Source organism: Hetaerina americana, unplaced genomic scaffold (genome assembly GCF_022747635.1).
Source record: "Hetaerina americana unplaced genomic scaffold, ioHetAmer1.1.p SCAF_10, whole genome shotgun sequence".
NCBI lineage: Eukaryota > Metazoa > Arthropoda > Insecta > Odonata > Calopterygidae > Hetaerina > Hetaerina americana.
Window position 1 is genome coordinate 12698243 of NW_027286070.1, and position 18014 is coordinate 12716256.

At 38.6% G+C, this 18014-nt stretch overlaps 1 protein-coding gene across 1 annotated transcript in view; it reads left to right on the forward strand.

Annotated features, from left to right (window-relative positions):
* LOC139700249 (uncharacterized) overlaps nucleotides 1–18014 on the forward strand; it is a 71425-nt gene that overhangs the window by 38760 nt on the left and 14651 nt on the right. The window contains exons 5-7 of the mRNA XM_071598872.1: nucleotides 2621–2714; nucleotides 16389–16586; nucleotides 17198–17461. Coding sequence (XP_071454973.1) covers nucleotides 2621–2714; nucleotides 16389–16586; nucleotides 17198–17461 — 556 coding nt within the window. The remainder of the gene's footprint in view (nucleotides 1–2620; nucleotides 2715–16388; nucleotides 16587–17197; nucleotides 17462–18014) is intronic.

The following is an 18014-nucleotide window of genomic DNA, read 5'->3' on the forward strand; positions in this document are numbered from 1 at the left end:
TAACGTAAGGAAGCAAAGCGGCGCGATTCGGAGAGAGGATTACACGCCGATTCGGGCAAAGGAATACAAATTTAGTTGAGAAATAAATGACTATTTAGTATGAGGAAGAGAGAGGGAAAGGTGAAAGATATATGCCATCGAAAGTGAATAATGTTTGTTTGAGATTTGTTATTACTTGCATTTTTAAAGCATCCATCTTCAATATATGCGTCATAATTATTTGTACTCAAAATAAATGCAAAGTAGCTGTAGAATAAATTAATATTAATCTACGTGTGTCGATTTTTTCATTAGATGGGAACGTCAATGCTGCGTAATTCCTCAAGTGAATCCGATTAAGCAACTTTGCATCAAATAATCATCAAACTTGCATTACATCATATTATGTAAATGTATATGCAGTAAGAAACAATAAATAAAATTCTTTCTTTTGGAGAGTCATGCATCCAAATTGTTCATTTCCAATTCATTGCACCGATAGTAAACGAGATTTTATTCCTACTGCAAAGACGATGTATAATTATTTTGAATCGATTATCATAGCCTCTCGTCCCGACGATTGCATTTTTATCTCTCGGGGAGACCGCGTGATTGGTTTGCCGAGAATTCCCCCGGGGAGAATGAAATGTCCTCCTCTTCAAAATATTTCCTCTCTCTCTCTTGTTATACCCGACCTCGTCTTCCGACATGTTCCCTACAAAAGACACCGTCATTTGTGAGGTATTGGAAATGGCTTCACTTCAGCCATGGACGCCGAAGTCCTTTCGTATGAACGTCTGCATGAGAATAATGGATTACTTGATCTGATTGAATTGGTAGCAAAAGAGCATCCAACTATTAATTTCGTTCTGGAGATCATCCGAGCCAATTGTGCCTTTGAATAGGATCTGCTCAGTGATATTTGTCCCCAAGTAGTTATGGATTACTTTTAATAGAGGACAATATTGAGCTTTTCCCTGTTGCGTTTCTTTTAACTTCCTTTTTCATAGTTTTTAAAATAGCTTATCAATATTGGATGTTGTGCGATTAGTTAAACAGTTTTAACAATGAACTCGAAGAGAAAACTGTGACTGTTAAATATTTTAGCATAATATATAGTTACTAACCGTAGTAATTTGGAATCTGTATCTAATTATAATATAAATATTTATATTAGATATGCTCTTGATAAACTCTTTCCGGAAATATATCTAGTTTTGCTTGTTACATGGTTTTGCCCAAACTATAGTTAATTACCAAAACGACATCGATTCTTTCTGGTTTTTGTTGAAAAAGACTAAAATTCTAGTCCACAGGTTTATGGAAGTGAGTCTTTTGTATTTATCACTCAATTTAAATTAAATATATATGATTGTTGAATAAGTTTAAAATGCCATTAAAACTAATTCTATCAAGCCGTTTTAATCGAACAAACATTTCTAAAATACTTAATCTGATATTAGGGTCCCAATGTTTTTCAAGCTCTCTGGTCTGCGTTAGACCAATTTTAGAGTACGCTTCTCTTGTATGGGACCCTCATGAAGAAGGTCATATTAAAAAACTGGAAAAGGTGCAAAGAAAGGCTGCCCGATATGTACTGGGGAAGCATAGGAGGATGGAGAGTGTGTCTGACATGCTAGAAACGCTGGGCTGGGAACCTCTAGAATCTAGAAGAAAAGTAAGCAGACTTTGTGGAATGTTCCGAATTTTGAAGGGGGAGAAAGCTTGGGCAGATCTTAGGAAAGAGGCGGGGAACCCAAATTTTATTGGCAGAAATGATCACAAATTTAAGATAAAATGCCGGGCACAGAGGACAAATAAAAAAAAATTTTCATTTCTAAATAGAACAATTGTTGAGTGGAACACCTTACCTGCAAAAATATTCGAGCCCTTTCCTAACAGAGTGTATACTTTTAAGAATAGATGTAAGGTATATATGTAAAAATTTGATTTATGTGTGGTGTATGGTATTATATGTTATAGCTTAATTTTTTTTTATGTATCTTTTTTTTTCTTGCTGGTTAATGGTTGTAAATGGGATGGGGATTCACTTGTTTTGTTAAAGAGATCTGTGTTTGTCTGGTTTTATGTATTATATTTTGCAATTGTTTGGGACTTGTGTGCCACCTGACAGTGTCTATTAGCACATGTGTATTTATAATAATAATAATAATAATAGTTGTTTTTACGTTAATCACGGAACTGTTTTATTCATTCTCTCTTTTGATTTCTTTGTTCCTTCATCTTCTTTATAGACTTTTTCGTAGATATTCATTTCCTTCCGTATTCTAGTGTGTTTTCTTTACATAAATGAAGATCAGAGTAACTTTTGATCGCTTTTTGTAGTAAGATCCATGCCTGAAAATAAGTGCGATATGGTGGAACTCGGAAATCGCTCTTCACGTGATATCAAGGAACATATTCTCATCCTCGTAAAAATGGAAAGAAATATTATCGCTCCAAGACCAACCATTAATATTAAACCAAAATTATTTTATGAAGAAGACTTTATTGCACCTAAAGCCACTTGGGGGATAATAATTTTAAATCTTAAGGAATTATTACTACATACTTACATAGGCAATATTAAATGTTTACATTTATGGTTCCTAATTTTGACTCCTCTATTTTATTTTTACAGACGGAGGTGTGTTCCAGTGCCTTAACTGACGTCATCCATGCTGTTATAAATGGTACAGATGGCTGTCTCTTCTGTTTCGGCCATGCCCGGTTAGGTGAGTAGAATGCTTTGAGTTTTGTTCTGATTTTCGAAGTGTATGTACGAATTACTACTGGTCGGTTGATGAATATGAGCAGTAAGCACAACTAGATGCGTGAATCATCCTTGACTATGGCAAAGCTTGACTTCCCTTAGTAATTCAGATATTGCAAGACAATAACGCTTTCCTCAAGAGATACTATTCATAATTCTAGCCCATTCCTATACTAAATATTTTTATCGCTTGAAAATACTGTGAATTATTGAAATATATTGAATATGGATGCTCTCTTTATTGCAAAAATCTCACTTATATTTCTCAGGAAAGGTACGGAATCTAACGCGTGTAAACATTAATTTCAGGTTATTTACAGAAACTTTTTCCTCCCTTATATGCGGTATTCTAAGTGAGTAAATGTAGATAGAAAACAGTTTTTCTGCGATGATATATTATCTAAAAGTTGCATTTCCGGAAGGTATCAATGACTATAAAGGAATAAATGGCAAAATGCAAATCATGTTGCCTTTTACCTGGCTCGAAGTTCAAAATTATTACCTCGGTTTCCAGAGTTCTCTTAGGAACCCAATAATTGTTCATACTTAGACAATACAATAATCCGCTTAGCGGATGGAACACGAGTACTTGGATCTGTTGGTATCCCTCTCGGTGTGTCACGATCGTTTGACTTGGCAGTGTAGAGAGAGACTTATTCCCACAATCTAGCTAGTAAAATCTCACGCTTATTATTTCTTTGGTGAAGATATAATGTACGAACCTCAAAGACTCGAGTATATGGAGGCTCCCATCTACGATGTTTTAGGAAATGGATGATATTTTTTGTTGAGTTTGTTCAAGAATAGGGGTCCAACTTACGAGAGATAGCAGGCCATCATTACTTTTTCACTACATATATGGTATGGATGCAAAGTATTGGGACAATTTTTTCTTGACGTGACTGTAAGTTACACCACACTTGCACCGCACAGGCTCGGAGGTAGGGGGTCTGACCTTCGGCACGCAAAAATCGCGTGCGAGCGTTCGTTCAGATTAGTATATCGTATTTTAATAAATTGTATCGGGTGACTCAGTGCAAGCGCAAAATGCAGCGAACGATTGAAAAGCTATATGCCATCAAATTTTGTGTTGGACTGGGGAAATCGGGTACGAAAATGTTGGAAATAATTTGCCTAGTGTTCAAGGATGAAAGCATGTCACAAACTGCAAGTTTTAGGTGGCACGAGCTCTTCAAAAATGGCCGTGAGAGTGTGGAGGACGTTCCCCACGCTGGACAGCCATCGGCGTCAAGAACTAACGATAACTTGCAACGTGTGCGTGAAGTGCTGAAAATTAGACCATCGATGTAGTTGGCGCAATCGTCCCTCAAAGGTTACTACCATGGCACACTCAGTGCCGTCAAAGAAGCTTGCACGTGTACAATTTAGGTACCTTCCAGAATCCACTTACCGGAGTGGAGCCTTCGAGTCGTGGAAAAGCCGCTGGCAACAGTGTCTCGACGCTCAAGGGATGTACTTTGAAGAATTTTGAGGCACTTAAGCAAAATCGGAAATATATTTAAATCTATTTTTCCGAAATTTTTCCCTGTAATTTTTATACAGACCTTGTATATTTTACAATTATGTGCTTCACGAACTCTGGGTTATTTCAAGTCTTCACACCATCTGCTACATTTGTTTTCCCATGCAGAGAAACAATAGTTAAACTAAATTATTTTAATATTAGGGAATAATATTATTTAAAGTGGTATCGGGTGTTCTGTTTCAAAATTAATGATTCCATACCGATAATTCAGCTCTTTTAACTGTTCGTTTATAAAATCAAAATTTTATATGCACCAGCAAAGAAAGTTGATTCAATGTCCGCAAGTTACTTTTAAATAATCTATATGCAAACTGCAACATGTATAGAGTTGTAACAATGCGATGTGCTGTGCACCTTCTAGATTACAAACGCCACGCTCTATTTAATTAACAGTCTCACCGCCCAAAGTCATATCCGCAAGGATATTCCCTGGATTTAATTAATTCTTAAAAGGCCTTATTTGCATATAGCCCCAGACTACCCTCTCATGGAGGAAATCGCGATCCCTTGAAAAGTAAAACAAAAGGACGACGCTTCCTTCACCTCTTGCTCCTTTTTTCCCGCGCAAACAACCATTTTATCAAAGAGAGAAAAAAAGAGGGGTAGGCGTAAATCCCAGCTCTTCTTAAAAGACCTCACGCTTTGGGCCCGCTTATCTCTCTTTCCATCGCTACATTACGCACCCAAAACGTTTTGTCGTCGAGTTTCTTCCCATTCCCTCTCCCCCTCCGTCGACCCGCCCCTCTCCTAAGCCCACCTCTCCCACATTGTGCTTCCTCGTCACCCGGGATCTCCCTCCTCTTGCCTCCCCACTCCTTAGTGCACATAAGCGACGAGTGCGTGCGGTTGTGGGTGTGTGTGAGAGAGAGAGACAGCGCGATCTTACCGTCATTGTGTGTTCGCCGTCCTCTTCCCCGCTGCCGACAAAAAGACAGGGACCACCCTTCCGCCACGTCCCGGCAAGATGCCCATCTTCACGTTTTGCATTCAAATTACGTCGTTCAAAATTCAACCCCCTCCGCCCAGCACGCTTGTCGCCTCCCGCATGTCCCCCCTATCCACCATCACCATCCCCCACCCCCGCGTTTCCCGTGCGTCTCGGTTCGGGATGGGAGAAGATCCACAAGATGGTTGTGGATCGTTACACGTAAGCTCCGTTTTCCAAGTTTTGTTTCCCTACCTGTCTCCTCCCCCTCCCTAGATCCCGCCTACCTTCCTTTTCAACACCCCCCCCCCCGATTCTTTGCCGTAAACTCCTAGGAAAATGAGTTCCGTCGTCACACGAGCCGTGCTAGCGTTAAAGTTTACGATCGCTTTCTTCTTTCCAGGAATTTTTTTCCCGACTATGGTATGATTTCCTCATTACCTCGTTCCCCAGCGTCGGCATTTCACTCCCCCGCGTTTAACTTAAGGTGTTTGAACTCGGATGTAAATGGCCTGTTTGGGAAGATTTATTCGTGCCTGATGAAAAATGAATCCAGCCGCTTGATAATTCCTTCTGAAATTGGGTGTTCCGTCAGTATTTCAGGGTTTTATTTTAGAGTGATTGGCTGAATGGTCATTCAGACAGTGGAAAATGCGATCTCATTTGCGTAGAAGTGTCATCAGAGACGTGACGGCGTGGCGTGGCATTATGCTGTCGGGTTTCCTTTTAGTACGTGACTTCATTCTTTTAATTCTTTCGTTCAAGATTCTTCTGTGTGTTGAGACGTCTGTTAGTAATAAGATAATCAATTCAATGCGTAAAACTTTATTTTATGAAACAAATAGAATCAAACTTATCTTGTTCATAGTATGGTGTAGTTTTTACGTTTTTTATCCTGTAAATAATTGATAGCTCTGTAGTCCAAATAAAGATATCTATTCCATAGATCACGCACTACAACTTTTCAGAAGTGATATCTTTGGTTTCTGATCCTTTTGGAATCTGTATACAGTAACTTACTAAGGTTACCAATTAACACCAATAAAAAATAGTATATTTAATATAGTATTATAAAAGAAATATTTAATTAATATTTAACCAAAAGCAATTGATGTAATCAGTCGACTAATTCAGTTCAATTCTAATTTCCAAAAGGCATTTTTTCAATGCATATTACGATTGTGGGCCCACCAATGTTTATCCTTCACTCCTTTTCTGTTTTGTTAAATTATATATGACTTATTACTGGTGATTTTTTTCTAAGCGTGCATACGGTGATAACATGTTCCCGGATGCGTAAAAGATTCAGTTAAATCTTGTCACTGTTCGTTGTTACGGCTTATATTTTACTTGGAATAGTAAATTTTAAAAAACAAAATTAAGTCCGAAAACAAAACAATAATCAAAGGACTTCGCATTCCTTAGGTATCATGCATCAGTTCTTATGAAATGGGCTATGGTATAGGACCTCCTGAGATTGGAGGCATGTTCTCCATGACTATTTAGCATCACATATTTTTTTGAACACTTTTACTAAAACATTTTTTTCCATCTTCTTACGTTCTATATTTTCTTTCAATTGCGCCTTTCATCTCTTTGAGTCATAATTCAGGGCTCTTCCTTTGTCAAATGTTCATTCAACTCTGCCTTCCGGTCTCCTTTTCGCCATTATATAGACCTTTTTTAGGCTTTTGGGGTCTATCGGTTTTTATTTCAGAGGATCCCCTTTTTCTTCGTCTTTTAATCAATTTAGTCCCTCATCTCCTTTGCCTGCCGCTCTTCTTAAGCATTCACGTTCCTTCCACCGCTATTTTCTTCATTTCTGCCCGCTTCAAGCCCATTATTCTCCTTTAATTTCTTCGCCAACTTTCCGAAGGCGATTTTAACGAACTTTCCTTATTAACCTTCCAGCCTCTTCTTTCTCTGTTATTAAATATTCTTTTATTTCGTCCCTTCCTATGGAGCGATAAATTCTTTTGTCTAAGCGTTGTGGAAATTCCGTTGAAAGGAAAGAATGAAATCCGATGAATAATATTCGCTGCGTACGTAGCCATCTATTGATATCTCTAGTCTCTAAGTTTATGGTGAGCGGTGTATGTTTTTGCCCTTCCTGTTATTTATTGATTTATTTCACGGAAATTTGTTGATAAAAATGTATCAAAATTAGAGAAATTTCTAATCTACTTACTAAATACATCTTAATGAAGGTTTATAAAAATAGTTAACTCCATGATAAGGGACCGATCAAGAATCGATCAGCCATATATTTTTAATATGTTTAAATATTGTTGCTTAGTCTTTGTCTAAGTGTTTGAAATTATCTATTCTTTTAATGTTTAAATTTGGCCCTACAGGTGGTATGTCATTTCTAAGCATACTCGTGGCTTAATTGAAAGTAACTTTCTAGCAGTATGGCGGTCTGTTCACCAATCTTATTCGAAAGGCATGAAAATTTTCCAAAATCTCTTTTGCTGTTGTATTTTTTTATATTTGTATTTTTATTTTTTATATATAGAAATATATTATATTAAATAAATCTCGCAGCATGCCTAGGAGGTTAACAGCTTGGCGATCTGTTCCCCGTTCTCACTAGAAAGGCATAAAATGGTGGACGAATGCCACCTTTCGCCCTATCCCTGTATCAGGACTGGATGTTGATCAATACATTCAAACGAAATCCGCCCCAATATGTATCTACCTATGGTTAGTCTCAGAGTGAATATATCAATGCAATAGCAGTTTGACCATGAAAACAAATAAAATGTGATAGCCAAAAAGATATTTTTGCAGAAATAATTGATAAGTTATCCGGTATTTGTTTGTACACTATCAATTGGTACATAGAAGTCCTAAAAGTTTAAACGTCAAGAATAGTATTACTTTTTCCGTTTTACAAATTCGAAATTTTACATACAGTTAATTCCGGTTTCTTAAGCATAACGAAAATCAGTAATCCATGGTAGGTTTTGCTAATGTATGTCTATGATACTAGTTAACGCAAAAATTATAAATAAAATTTACATTTAAACAGCTTAGTTAACGATTAGCAATTATTTTTCTTCCATTTACAGTCAAAACTTTAATTCAAGATGTTTGTGTCCACTGAAAACCTAACTTGAAATGATATACTATATTCTATAATACTGGTTTAAATCCTGGCCTAAATAATGCCATCGGTTCAGAAACAAAATATCATAGCATTGGAAAATAATTGAGTTATTCAGGAAAGAAGCACTAATTATCACTAAAACCTGGTGCGAGCGTCATAATATACATACCAATGAAAAATGGCGAAAGATAGCGAGATATTCGATTACATTATGGTTAAATGTAGATTTAAGGAGAGTTTAGTGAATCATTGGAGTCAATCAAGTTTGGATATGTATTCTAATGCTAATTTAGCGATTATAAAATGTATCTGAAAATTTATAGAATTTAAATAGTAAAATATATTTGAATTATGATGCCATACCACCACTATGGATATGAGGACGGTAGGAGGCGTAAATACACGAAATGAAATGATAACGAAAACTATTGAGATAATAAGACGGACCTTAAATACTAAGAGTATTGGAAAGCTATGATTTCAGGAAAGATGATGTATTAGCTAAAGGAGAGAAGGAATGGCAAAAACGCGAACATTGAGGCCAGGAAAAGAAATTCGGAGTAAATAATGAAATAAGGCGTGAAACTAATAAGGCAACAGGGTCGACATGGAAGTGGACGCGCTGTACAAGAATTAAAGAAAATAAAAATGGGTGCCGTTATTTGATATAAGACAGGAAGTGTATTGATCGAGGGGAAATTAGGTTTAAGCATTTAGATAGGATTAAAGGGAAGCACTAAATAAGTAAATAGAATATTCCAGTAGTCATAGAGATGGAAAAAATTCTTAAATAGGTTAGTTTAATGTTCAGTTAAATAGGTCTAGTTCAATGAAAATAGGGAAATTCTGAAAGAGGCTGTTGTAATAGATAACATCTTTACAAGAGAGTGATGAAAATCAAAATTCTTGAAACTCAACCATTCGGGAAAAATGTTTGAGTTTACAGAATAAACTCTGCTCCCAAATTTGGGCTACAGCTCCTCCCACTTCTCTAAAACTAGTTGATCGTCCGTTGAATTTCTTCTTCTCCATTATTCGCCACCGTCATTTACACTTCCATAACTTCTCTCTAGATTATGTCAGATCTTCTCTCTGCATTTCCTCTCATACTGATCGCCGTGCCATGAATGATATGAAGTTTTTCTTGAAAATTGTCGACAGTGATTAAAGGTCATCTGAACTTCTTTCCCTTTTCCATCTTCGAGTGCTCCTTTTCTGTGGTTTTGTAATTTTTCATTGTTTTTGGCGTTATGCTGTTTTAGGACTAAATAAATAAATAAAGGAATGAAGATTATCCCTCCATGCATTTCATCTATAGGGAAGAAAAAAATAGCATTTTTTTCATTTTCATTTACGGGCCCTTTAATAAATTTACACGTATCACAATGTTTTAACATGCCGCGGTCGCATCTGGTAGCTTTTTAATGATGTGTGAATTAGTTTTAGAATTGAGCGCAAAAATTTATTTCTGAATTATTATTTACTAGCGGTATTACACGGTGCTAATTAACATGAGAAAGAGAAGATATGGAGAAGTTTGGTTCGCTCTTTGATGTTTTCTGAAACAACTGAAATTATCCTTATGATTTCTAAAATGATCATACTGAATCAAATATGGCTCTTTAAAGCTTGGAACCCTCAGCCAAAAGTGAATACCGATTTATAAACTGAATGGAAATGGATCTTTTTCCAGTTCATATATACTCTTACACTACAGTTAGAGAGCGGTAGTTTGGATCTAAGCCGGTAGCAAGACGTTTTTCCTGACAACTGAGCATCTATGTACACCTGCGAGAACTATGGATGTGTGCAAGTAAACAATAAACGTAAATGATACTCACTTCAGCGCATCGGTACTAGTAATTGTTTGGAATGTAAAATAGATATATACAGGGTCGCACCCAAAAGTGGTGGGACTGATTTTCTCTGGCGCGAACGGAGCGGTCAAGGGGGGTCTGCCTGGCAGGGTAAGGTGGAGGGGGCTCTTAGCAATAGACCGACACCAACCTCCGTCGCCTGCGGGCTGTCGTTTAGTGAGGACACCGTTTTTAGTGAAGCAAGTTTTTTGTCCGCATCGAAAAACAAAATGAATCTGAATTTAGAGCAACGTTATTCCGTGAAGTTTTGTGCGAAACTCGGGAAGACGGCAACTGAGACCCTCGATATGATCAAGCAGGCTTATGGAGACACTGCCTTAAGCCGTTCCACAGTATTTGAGTGGCACAAGTTGTTTAAAGAGGGTAGGGAGCTCGTTGAAGACGACCATCGCTCCGGACGGCCGTCGACGGCAAGAACCGACACGAATGTGGACAGAGTGAGGACACTGCTGAACACAGACCGACGCTTAACCAGTGAAGAAATTGCAGACCAGTTGGGTCTGTCTGCATCCAACGTCCAACGCATTATTTCACAGGATTTGGCCATGCGCAAGGTGTGCGCCAAGATGGTGCCGAAAATCGTGCCATGGCGCGCTCGTCGTCAGACAGCTCCTGGCCAAATACGGCGTTGCCACGTTGCCGCACCCGCCCTATTCTCCCGATCTGGCACCACCTGACTTCCTCTTCTTCCCCCTGATGAAAAGACAACTCAAGAGACGACGTTTTGACTCGATAAAGGCCGTTCAAGAGGCTTCGACGAGGGTCATCAACGGCATCCCCAAAGAAAATTTCCAGCGGGCGCACGGGGAATGGGAGCAACGTTATACTAAGTGTGTAGCAGCTCAAGGAGTATACCTTGAAGAATATTAAGTCGATGTAGGTATATCGTCAATAAAATTCTTGTAAAAAAATCAGTCCTACCACTTTTGGGTGCGACCCTGTATACATATGCGGGTCGCGGTAGTCCGGAGAGTAGAGCGTTGGACCACTGACCGTAGGGTCCCGGGTTCGATTCCCGGGCAAGTATCTGGGCACCTGCAGCTTCACCACCACCAATCACAACCTATGTGATTTTTAGGGTACCAGCTATTCCAAAACCGAAACCAAAACCGGCACCGGGAAAGGAGCTGACCCCCCGCCGTCGGGCTTAGTACTGGTGATATGGTGAACTCTACCGTCACCTACCAAACCGACTTTCGGGTTGATATGCATATACGAGTATATATATATATATATATATATATATATATATATATATATATATATATATATATATATTCTAATCATATATATTCTATACATTATATTCTTCATCATAATTTAATATTCGTCAAAAACGTATCGTATTTCATTCAAAATTCTGATCTGCGGGGCATTAAGATATTTTTCTTTGCTGCCCTCTTAGGAAAGGTCTCCTTTAGATAAAATTTTAGATCATTTCTTATACGGATCTATGAAATCGAGCAGAATTAAAGCCAACATCCTTACATGCAAAGAAGTAATAATCTCTTGATTCTAAGTTAATGTTAGGAAGTATTTCAATTTGAAGTATATAATTACAATATTTAGGGTCTATACACAGATAATTCCGTCTATTCTTATCAAAATGGACATATAATTTCGATTGAATGATTTTTAAAGCTAAGATTTTTTTAATGGGTAGAGACAATCGGGAGTGGTAATTATGTTAGCATGTAGATTGAGTTCTTAGCAAACAGATGTTCCTATGTTATCATAGTGAGATTATCACATCTATCTATTGGAATATTGATAAAACTCTTCGATTATAGACTTACATTAAATGCCGTGAATGCTGACGTGCTGATGATACTGAGTTTTAACCGCAGTGTGATCACATATGCGCGCTGTCCTCGTTGGGAATTCGTCTCTGGGCAATAAATATCTCCCCCTCTCTCTTTCCCTCCCTCCACTCATCCCTTCCCCGTCGCTCCCTCGGCGTCTCCTCACTCGGAGGGAAGTCGGACCCTCCTCGGCGTTTCTCAACGGGAGAGGGAGTCCTCAACCTGTTGATTCTCGACTCACTTCACTTCCACACTCTCCTCACCTCTCCCTGCCCCCGCCGCATCCCTGCCATTTCTCTCCTCTCCTCCCCCTATCCCTCCCCGTCACCCTATGCTCTTTTGCACAAGTTTCCGCCGTCCCAGACTCATCCTATCCTGCCCCTGTCGCCCCACCCCCTCCTCTCCAACCCCATTCTCCCTCCCCTCCCCATTTGACAAATGCTCGCCCCTTCCCTCCCACGCATTCATCCGCGGCCAAATCGCATTCTTCCCTCCCATTTTTCTCGCGCTCCTTGATGGGTGTATCGAACTGTGCCAATAAATATCGATGTATCGACTTCGTGCGACAATATCATTTCTTATCTTTTATTCACAGAGTCCCTAATCGTTTTATGAACCATTTAATATTATTGAGATCAGAGGTAGCACGTAGGTACCACATGACTGTTGGTTAGAGGGCCTCTTTAATAAAAAAAAGGGTCCTTATATTACGATATAGTTCAAATCATGGCTTTCCTTCGGGCCTCAAGCAGGCGAAATTCGCATCCGAACTGTAAATGTTACAGTCCAGTTGGCTGTTTCGCTTATTACTAATCTGCCATACTTTCTCTAATCTCTTTCAAAATTAAAAACCATGCAAGTTTCGGACTGTAACAGCTATCGCTAGCTTATTTTGAGTCTGCTCTGCGTGTTTTATGAGTTCAAGAGGAACGATATGATTTCTTCTTAAAAATATTGGGAATTGAATGCAACATAGAGATATGTTGTAATTTTTTTAATTCGACCCAAATAATGCTAAGTATTGAATTATTGTAATACCTATAAAGTAGTCATTGGGAGGGTGACAGGTTAAGTTGGTATAGGTGGTGGCATGGTTTTTAGCAATGACCCGTAGAATTCAGTGTTTCTAATTCATTTGAATCAGCGGTTTCAGTTAGCATTCTTGAAGACGACTTACGCATCGATTTTTTCACTTTCGTCTTCGATATAAATCCTGGGGTTTTTAAAAATTTTATTTTAAAAATATCTTTCCTCTTAACCTCGTCCCTTTCAGATTCCAATGCCATACCCGGACCACTCGATCCCTACCCCCCTCTGCCTTTCCACGCCCTCCGCTTCGAAACCGCTCTGTATCACGCCCACTCACTTCCAACCCTATACGACTCGATGGGATTCCTTAGTCGACACATCATTGATCCTTTCGACGGTCTCCGCATTCCTTCCATCATTCTCCTTATCAATCCCCGTGTTCTCTCCTCGCATGTATCAGAATGAATCGCTCCATTTTATGTGGGAATGTAAGTTTTCAAAATGGTCCATAAAACTCTTATCCGAATCTTAAATACAGCAAAATATGGCCGTTTTTCATCATTTTGTCAATTTAAGCAAAAAAAAATTTTTTTCGAGAGTTTAATTTTCTGTTTTTTTTTATTTCCATTCAACAAGTTAATCGTAAGGATTACCTATTACTACGCGGGAAACTCGTACTAGCGCTGACATCTGGTGGTGATTTCAAGAGCCTTTCTAACTACCCTCTTATGAATTTTAGACGTTAAATTCATTCGCTGAATTCGTTAATTTGCTGAGTCCACACGCAATTCGATTCTCCCCAAACCACGTATTTTTTGAGGACCCCATGGCATTAAAAACGTGTTATGGCAAATTCTCTCTCATTTTTTGCATTTGTCTACGCACATAACTTAATCTAGAACTCTGACTCATGAAATTAGTGAAGCAAAAATAACAGTGTATCTTTCCTCTCAATTTCATTAGGTACAACTAGTTTCGACGCATCGGCGTCATCCTCAGGTCAAACTTCGGTACTACTAGTTTCGATGCCGATGCGTCAAAATAAGTTTTGCGGAATAAAACAGAAAGGAAAGATACATTGTTATTTATACTTCAGTGATAATGGATTTCCACAAAGTGAAGCCTAAAAACATCGAATATATGCATTAAGTCAGCAACGTCCGATGGGTTAGCACGCACATATTCCAAAAAATTAAAGACGCAAAGTTTATTTTTTCGCGTAATTCGCGCAGCTGTAATTTTATCGGAAATCAAGTTCATTTTGTTCTCTGTGCTCCTTTTACACGAATGAAACTGAAATATATTCATGGGTTTCATCTCACGTGTATCATAGCTCCCACATGTCTACCACATTGAATATTTTTATGCTAAAGTCAGCCGAGGGTTCTCTTCTAAAACGTTGAAGGAATCTGCTAAAATTCATGGTGATAATCGATTCGCATACAATTTCTCTAATTATGATTTGCGATGAAACATGAGTTTTATGTTCATTCTGCTCATTTAGAATACCAGTGACTCCAAGCATTTCTCGTCAGCGAAGTCATTCTAGTATTTTTCCGGAAAAATTAATTTCTGCATTACTGCCATGAAGGACCACGAAAGAAAATCTACCTCATCATTTTACGGTGCTTGATCATGCCTAGGGATTCCACTTACTGATTATCCGTGAAAACTTTCGGGACGACTGGCAATCAAACGGTGATACTTCATCCTAATTTATGACTACCTCGTGGTCAGCTCGTTATTCCCTCGTCCAGAGGCCCAAACGTCTGCCGGCCATCCCCAGACCGTTGGCGAGCGAATGTGCGATCACCCACGCCCCTGGGCCCCTCCTCCAGCCTTCAGCCAGGGCCGCGCGTCCGCTCACTTCCAACTTTGGGGAGTGTTTCTTCCCTCCTTTAGCTCACTCTCTCGCACGCTCTCAACTCCTTTAAGCCCCTCCGCCTTAACCCTCCCCGACGACCTCTTTGCCCTATCAATTAAAGGGGACATGGTTTACATTAATGCCTTGCGGGGCACGGGGTGGCAAGGAGCACCGGGAAGCCTGCGAAAGTGAAGCGAACTTTTGTCCAGGGGATGGAGGAAGAGGGACTAAGGCTAGAAGATGGGGAGAATCACCTCTTGTGAGGAAGGGTAGACATCTTGGATTTGCACTTGGTGTTAGGGTGGGATATGAAGGTGGTGGGGCCAAGAGTTTGGCGTAAGACAGGAGAGGAAAGAAGAGAGAGAGGGGGGGACTTCCAAAGTTTCATAGAGGCCATTGAAAAATTGTTGGAGGAGTTGGGGGAGATCAAACTTCAAGGATAGGTGGCAGATGGGAAATGCCAAGTACTTCTCACAGTAGCTTTGTTTTACTTGCTTGCTACTGTAGTGCATTCCATCATTTATTCCTTCTGGGTTACTTTTGGACACTGGACACTGGTCAAGCTATATTACTACCAGACTATTAGGATTTATCAAGGGTTGACTTTAATGCAACAATTTCAGGGTGTAAAAATCATTCGCCTTGACTGGGATTCGAACCCAGATCCCACAATACCCGGTCGAGTGCTTTAGCCTTTTAAGCTACCGAGGCGTCCTCTTAAACTCTGAAATTTTTGGGGCTTTTAAAGGAACAAGATGTTGTGACGAAATACCGTACATACAATGTCACATGCATTCGTAGTCGTGCGCAAGGCGCCACAGTCCACGAGGTTAAAGCCAACTTAAAACACTTATGGTGTTTTCACTTTGACAAATTCCAAAGAAACTGCGGGAGATGCCGCAACAGTAACTTTTAACGGAGTCTACGAATGCATGTGACATTGTATGTACGGTATTTCGTCACAACATCTTGTTCCTTTAAAAGCCCCAAAAATTTCAGAGTTTAAGAGGACGCCTCGGTAGCTTAAGTGGCTAAAGCACTCGACCGGATATTGAGGGATCTGGGTTCGAATCCCAGTCAAGGCGAATGATTTTTACTCTCTGAAATTGTTGCATTGAAATGCACATTAGCGGATGACTCCGTTAAAAGTTACTGTTGCGGCATCTCCCGCAGTTTCTTTGGAATTTGTAAAAGGGTTGACTTGTTGAAAGTTCATAACTTTTTTTAATTTCATAAATGGCCAACTTACATGGTTAACTATGTAAAAGATGAGGAATGACATTCCTTTTGATAAAAACTTTGAATAAATATTTAAGGATCCTGACCACTTTCTTGATCATAAGAGAATCTTTGAGATCAAATCACATAGAGTTCAAGAAAGATGTAGATGAACCCTTCTGTTTCTCTAATTTCATTACTATCTCTTTCATTTTAATATATTTATTAATATATACAATGTCTGAATCACCTCCTCCTTTTTTCAGGTAAAACCTATACAATGCTGGGGAGCTCCGAATCAGCTAGCACCCTTGGTGTGATTCCTTGTGCCATCTCCTGGCTGTTCCGTGGAATCAATGAACAGAAACAAAAGACTGGAGCACGGTTTTCCGTTCGGGTTTCAGCTGTGGAAGTGACTGGACCATCAGATCAGCTTCGTGATTTATTGGCTGGACATGCCAATGGTCAGTACAACTGGCACAGAAATTCATTTTGTGGCCTTATATGGCAACTTATATTTAACCCATCCCTTTTACAGTTACAATATTTACTCCTGGAAAAGTATTACTTCACTCTAAATTTCCCCATAGCTTATTTCTAAATATGCATGACTTGTGCCATCCATTAAGAGATTCCATCCAGAGTAGCTCATACTCAATTTTCTCTCTGTTACATATTACATTGTGTTTGGGATTGGCATATTGAAAGTGATTGGAATAAACAGTTGTAAAATATTTTCCACCCATAAATTTCCAAAAACAGTATTTTCCTTCATTTTTCTGCCTTACTTTATATTATTAATCATATTTTTTTGGAAGACAAGAAGTAGGATCATGAAAGAAAAAATTCAGAACTTACCAGGTCTAATCATGAAGTTAGCAAAAATTTTACCCATGAAATATATATCTACATAATGAATGTTTTCAGGTAATAGCCTGATGGTCATTAATTTGATACTTTGTTTACTCAGATTCAAATTCTCAGCTAGTCACATTGAAGATGTAATGGATATCCTCATGGGCATGGGTATTTGGCTCAATGATTTTATACAACCATGCTCTACTTTTTCTCCCAGACTCTGAGCAGTCACCTGGAGTATATCTGCGAGATGATCCCTTGTTTGGCACACAACTGCAAAATCAGAGTGAACTTCGAGTACCAACAGCTGAGAAGGCAGCCTTCTACTTGGATGCTGCCATTGCCTTGCGAGGCAGACTGGGGGAAGAAATGAATGGTGGCACAGCAGGCCAGAACTGTGGACCTCCTAGGAATGAATCTCACATGCTGTACACCTTACATGTTTATCAATATAGTGTTGATAAATCTGGAAAAGGAGGAGGTATGATTATAATGTCGGCCCTAGGATATCAAAGCATTTTTGAAGTATGCATAACTTTAAATAAAATTATAGAAGAAGTTTTGTAGCTGAGTCTAACAGGATAGTTTTTGATTTTACTCCTAAAATTTTCCAGAACAGAGTTGATTTAATTTTATTCCTTTCTATCTTCTAAGTATAAAATTGTATTTTTAAGTGATTGGGAACTGTGTAACATTTTTAAGATTTTAACTTTTAAACATCCCATCTTCATTCCTTTCCATTTATTGATGCTGTCTGGTAATTTTTTTCATGGCATGAATTAAGTCTTTGCTGTCAAGGCTTTGAGAATAGTTTTTGGCCATTATCTCTCATTGCAATTATCACTCAATATTAGAATGTGATGAAGTCTTGCAATAATATTTTTTGTGTACTGGTTAAAGAACAGTTTTTAGATTTGTCCAATGAAATACAGTTAAATTGAAAACATTATTTCTTGGAAAGTGAATCTTGTAAGTAACTTGACCAAAAATTTTATTTAGGAGTTCATATTTTATATAAGACTGGTTCATCTCAT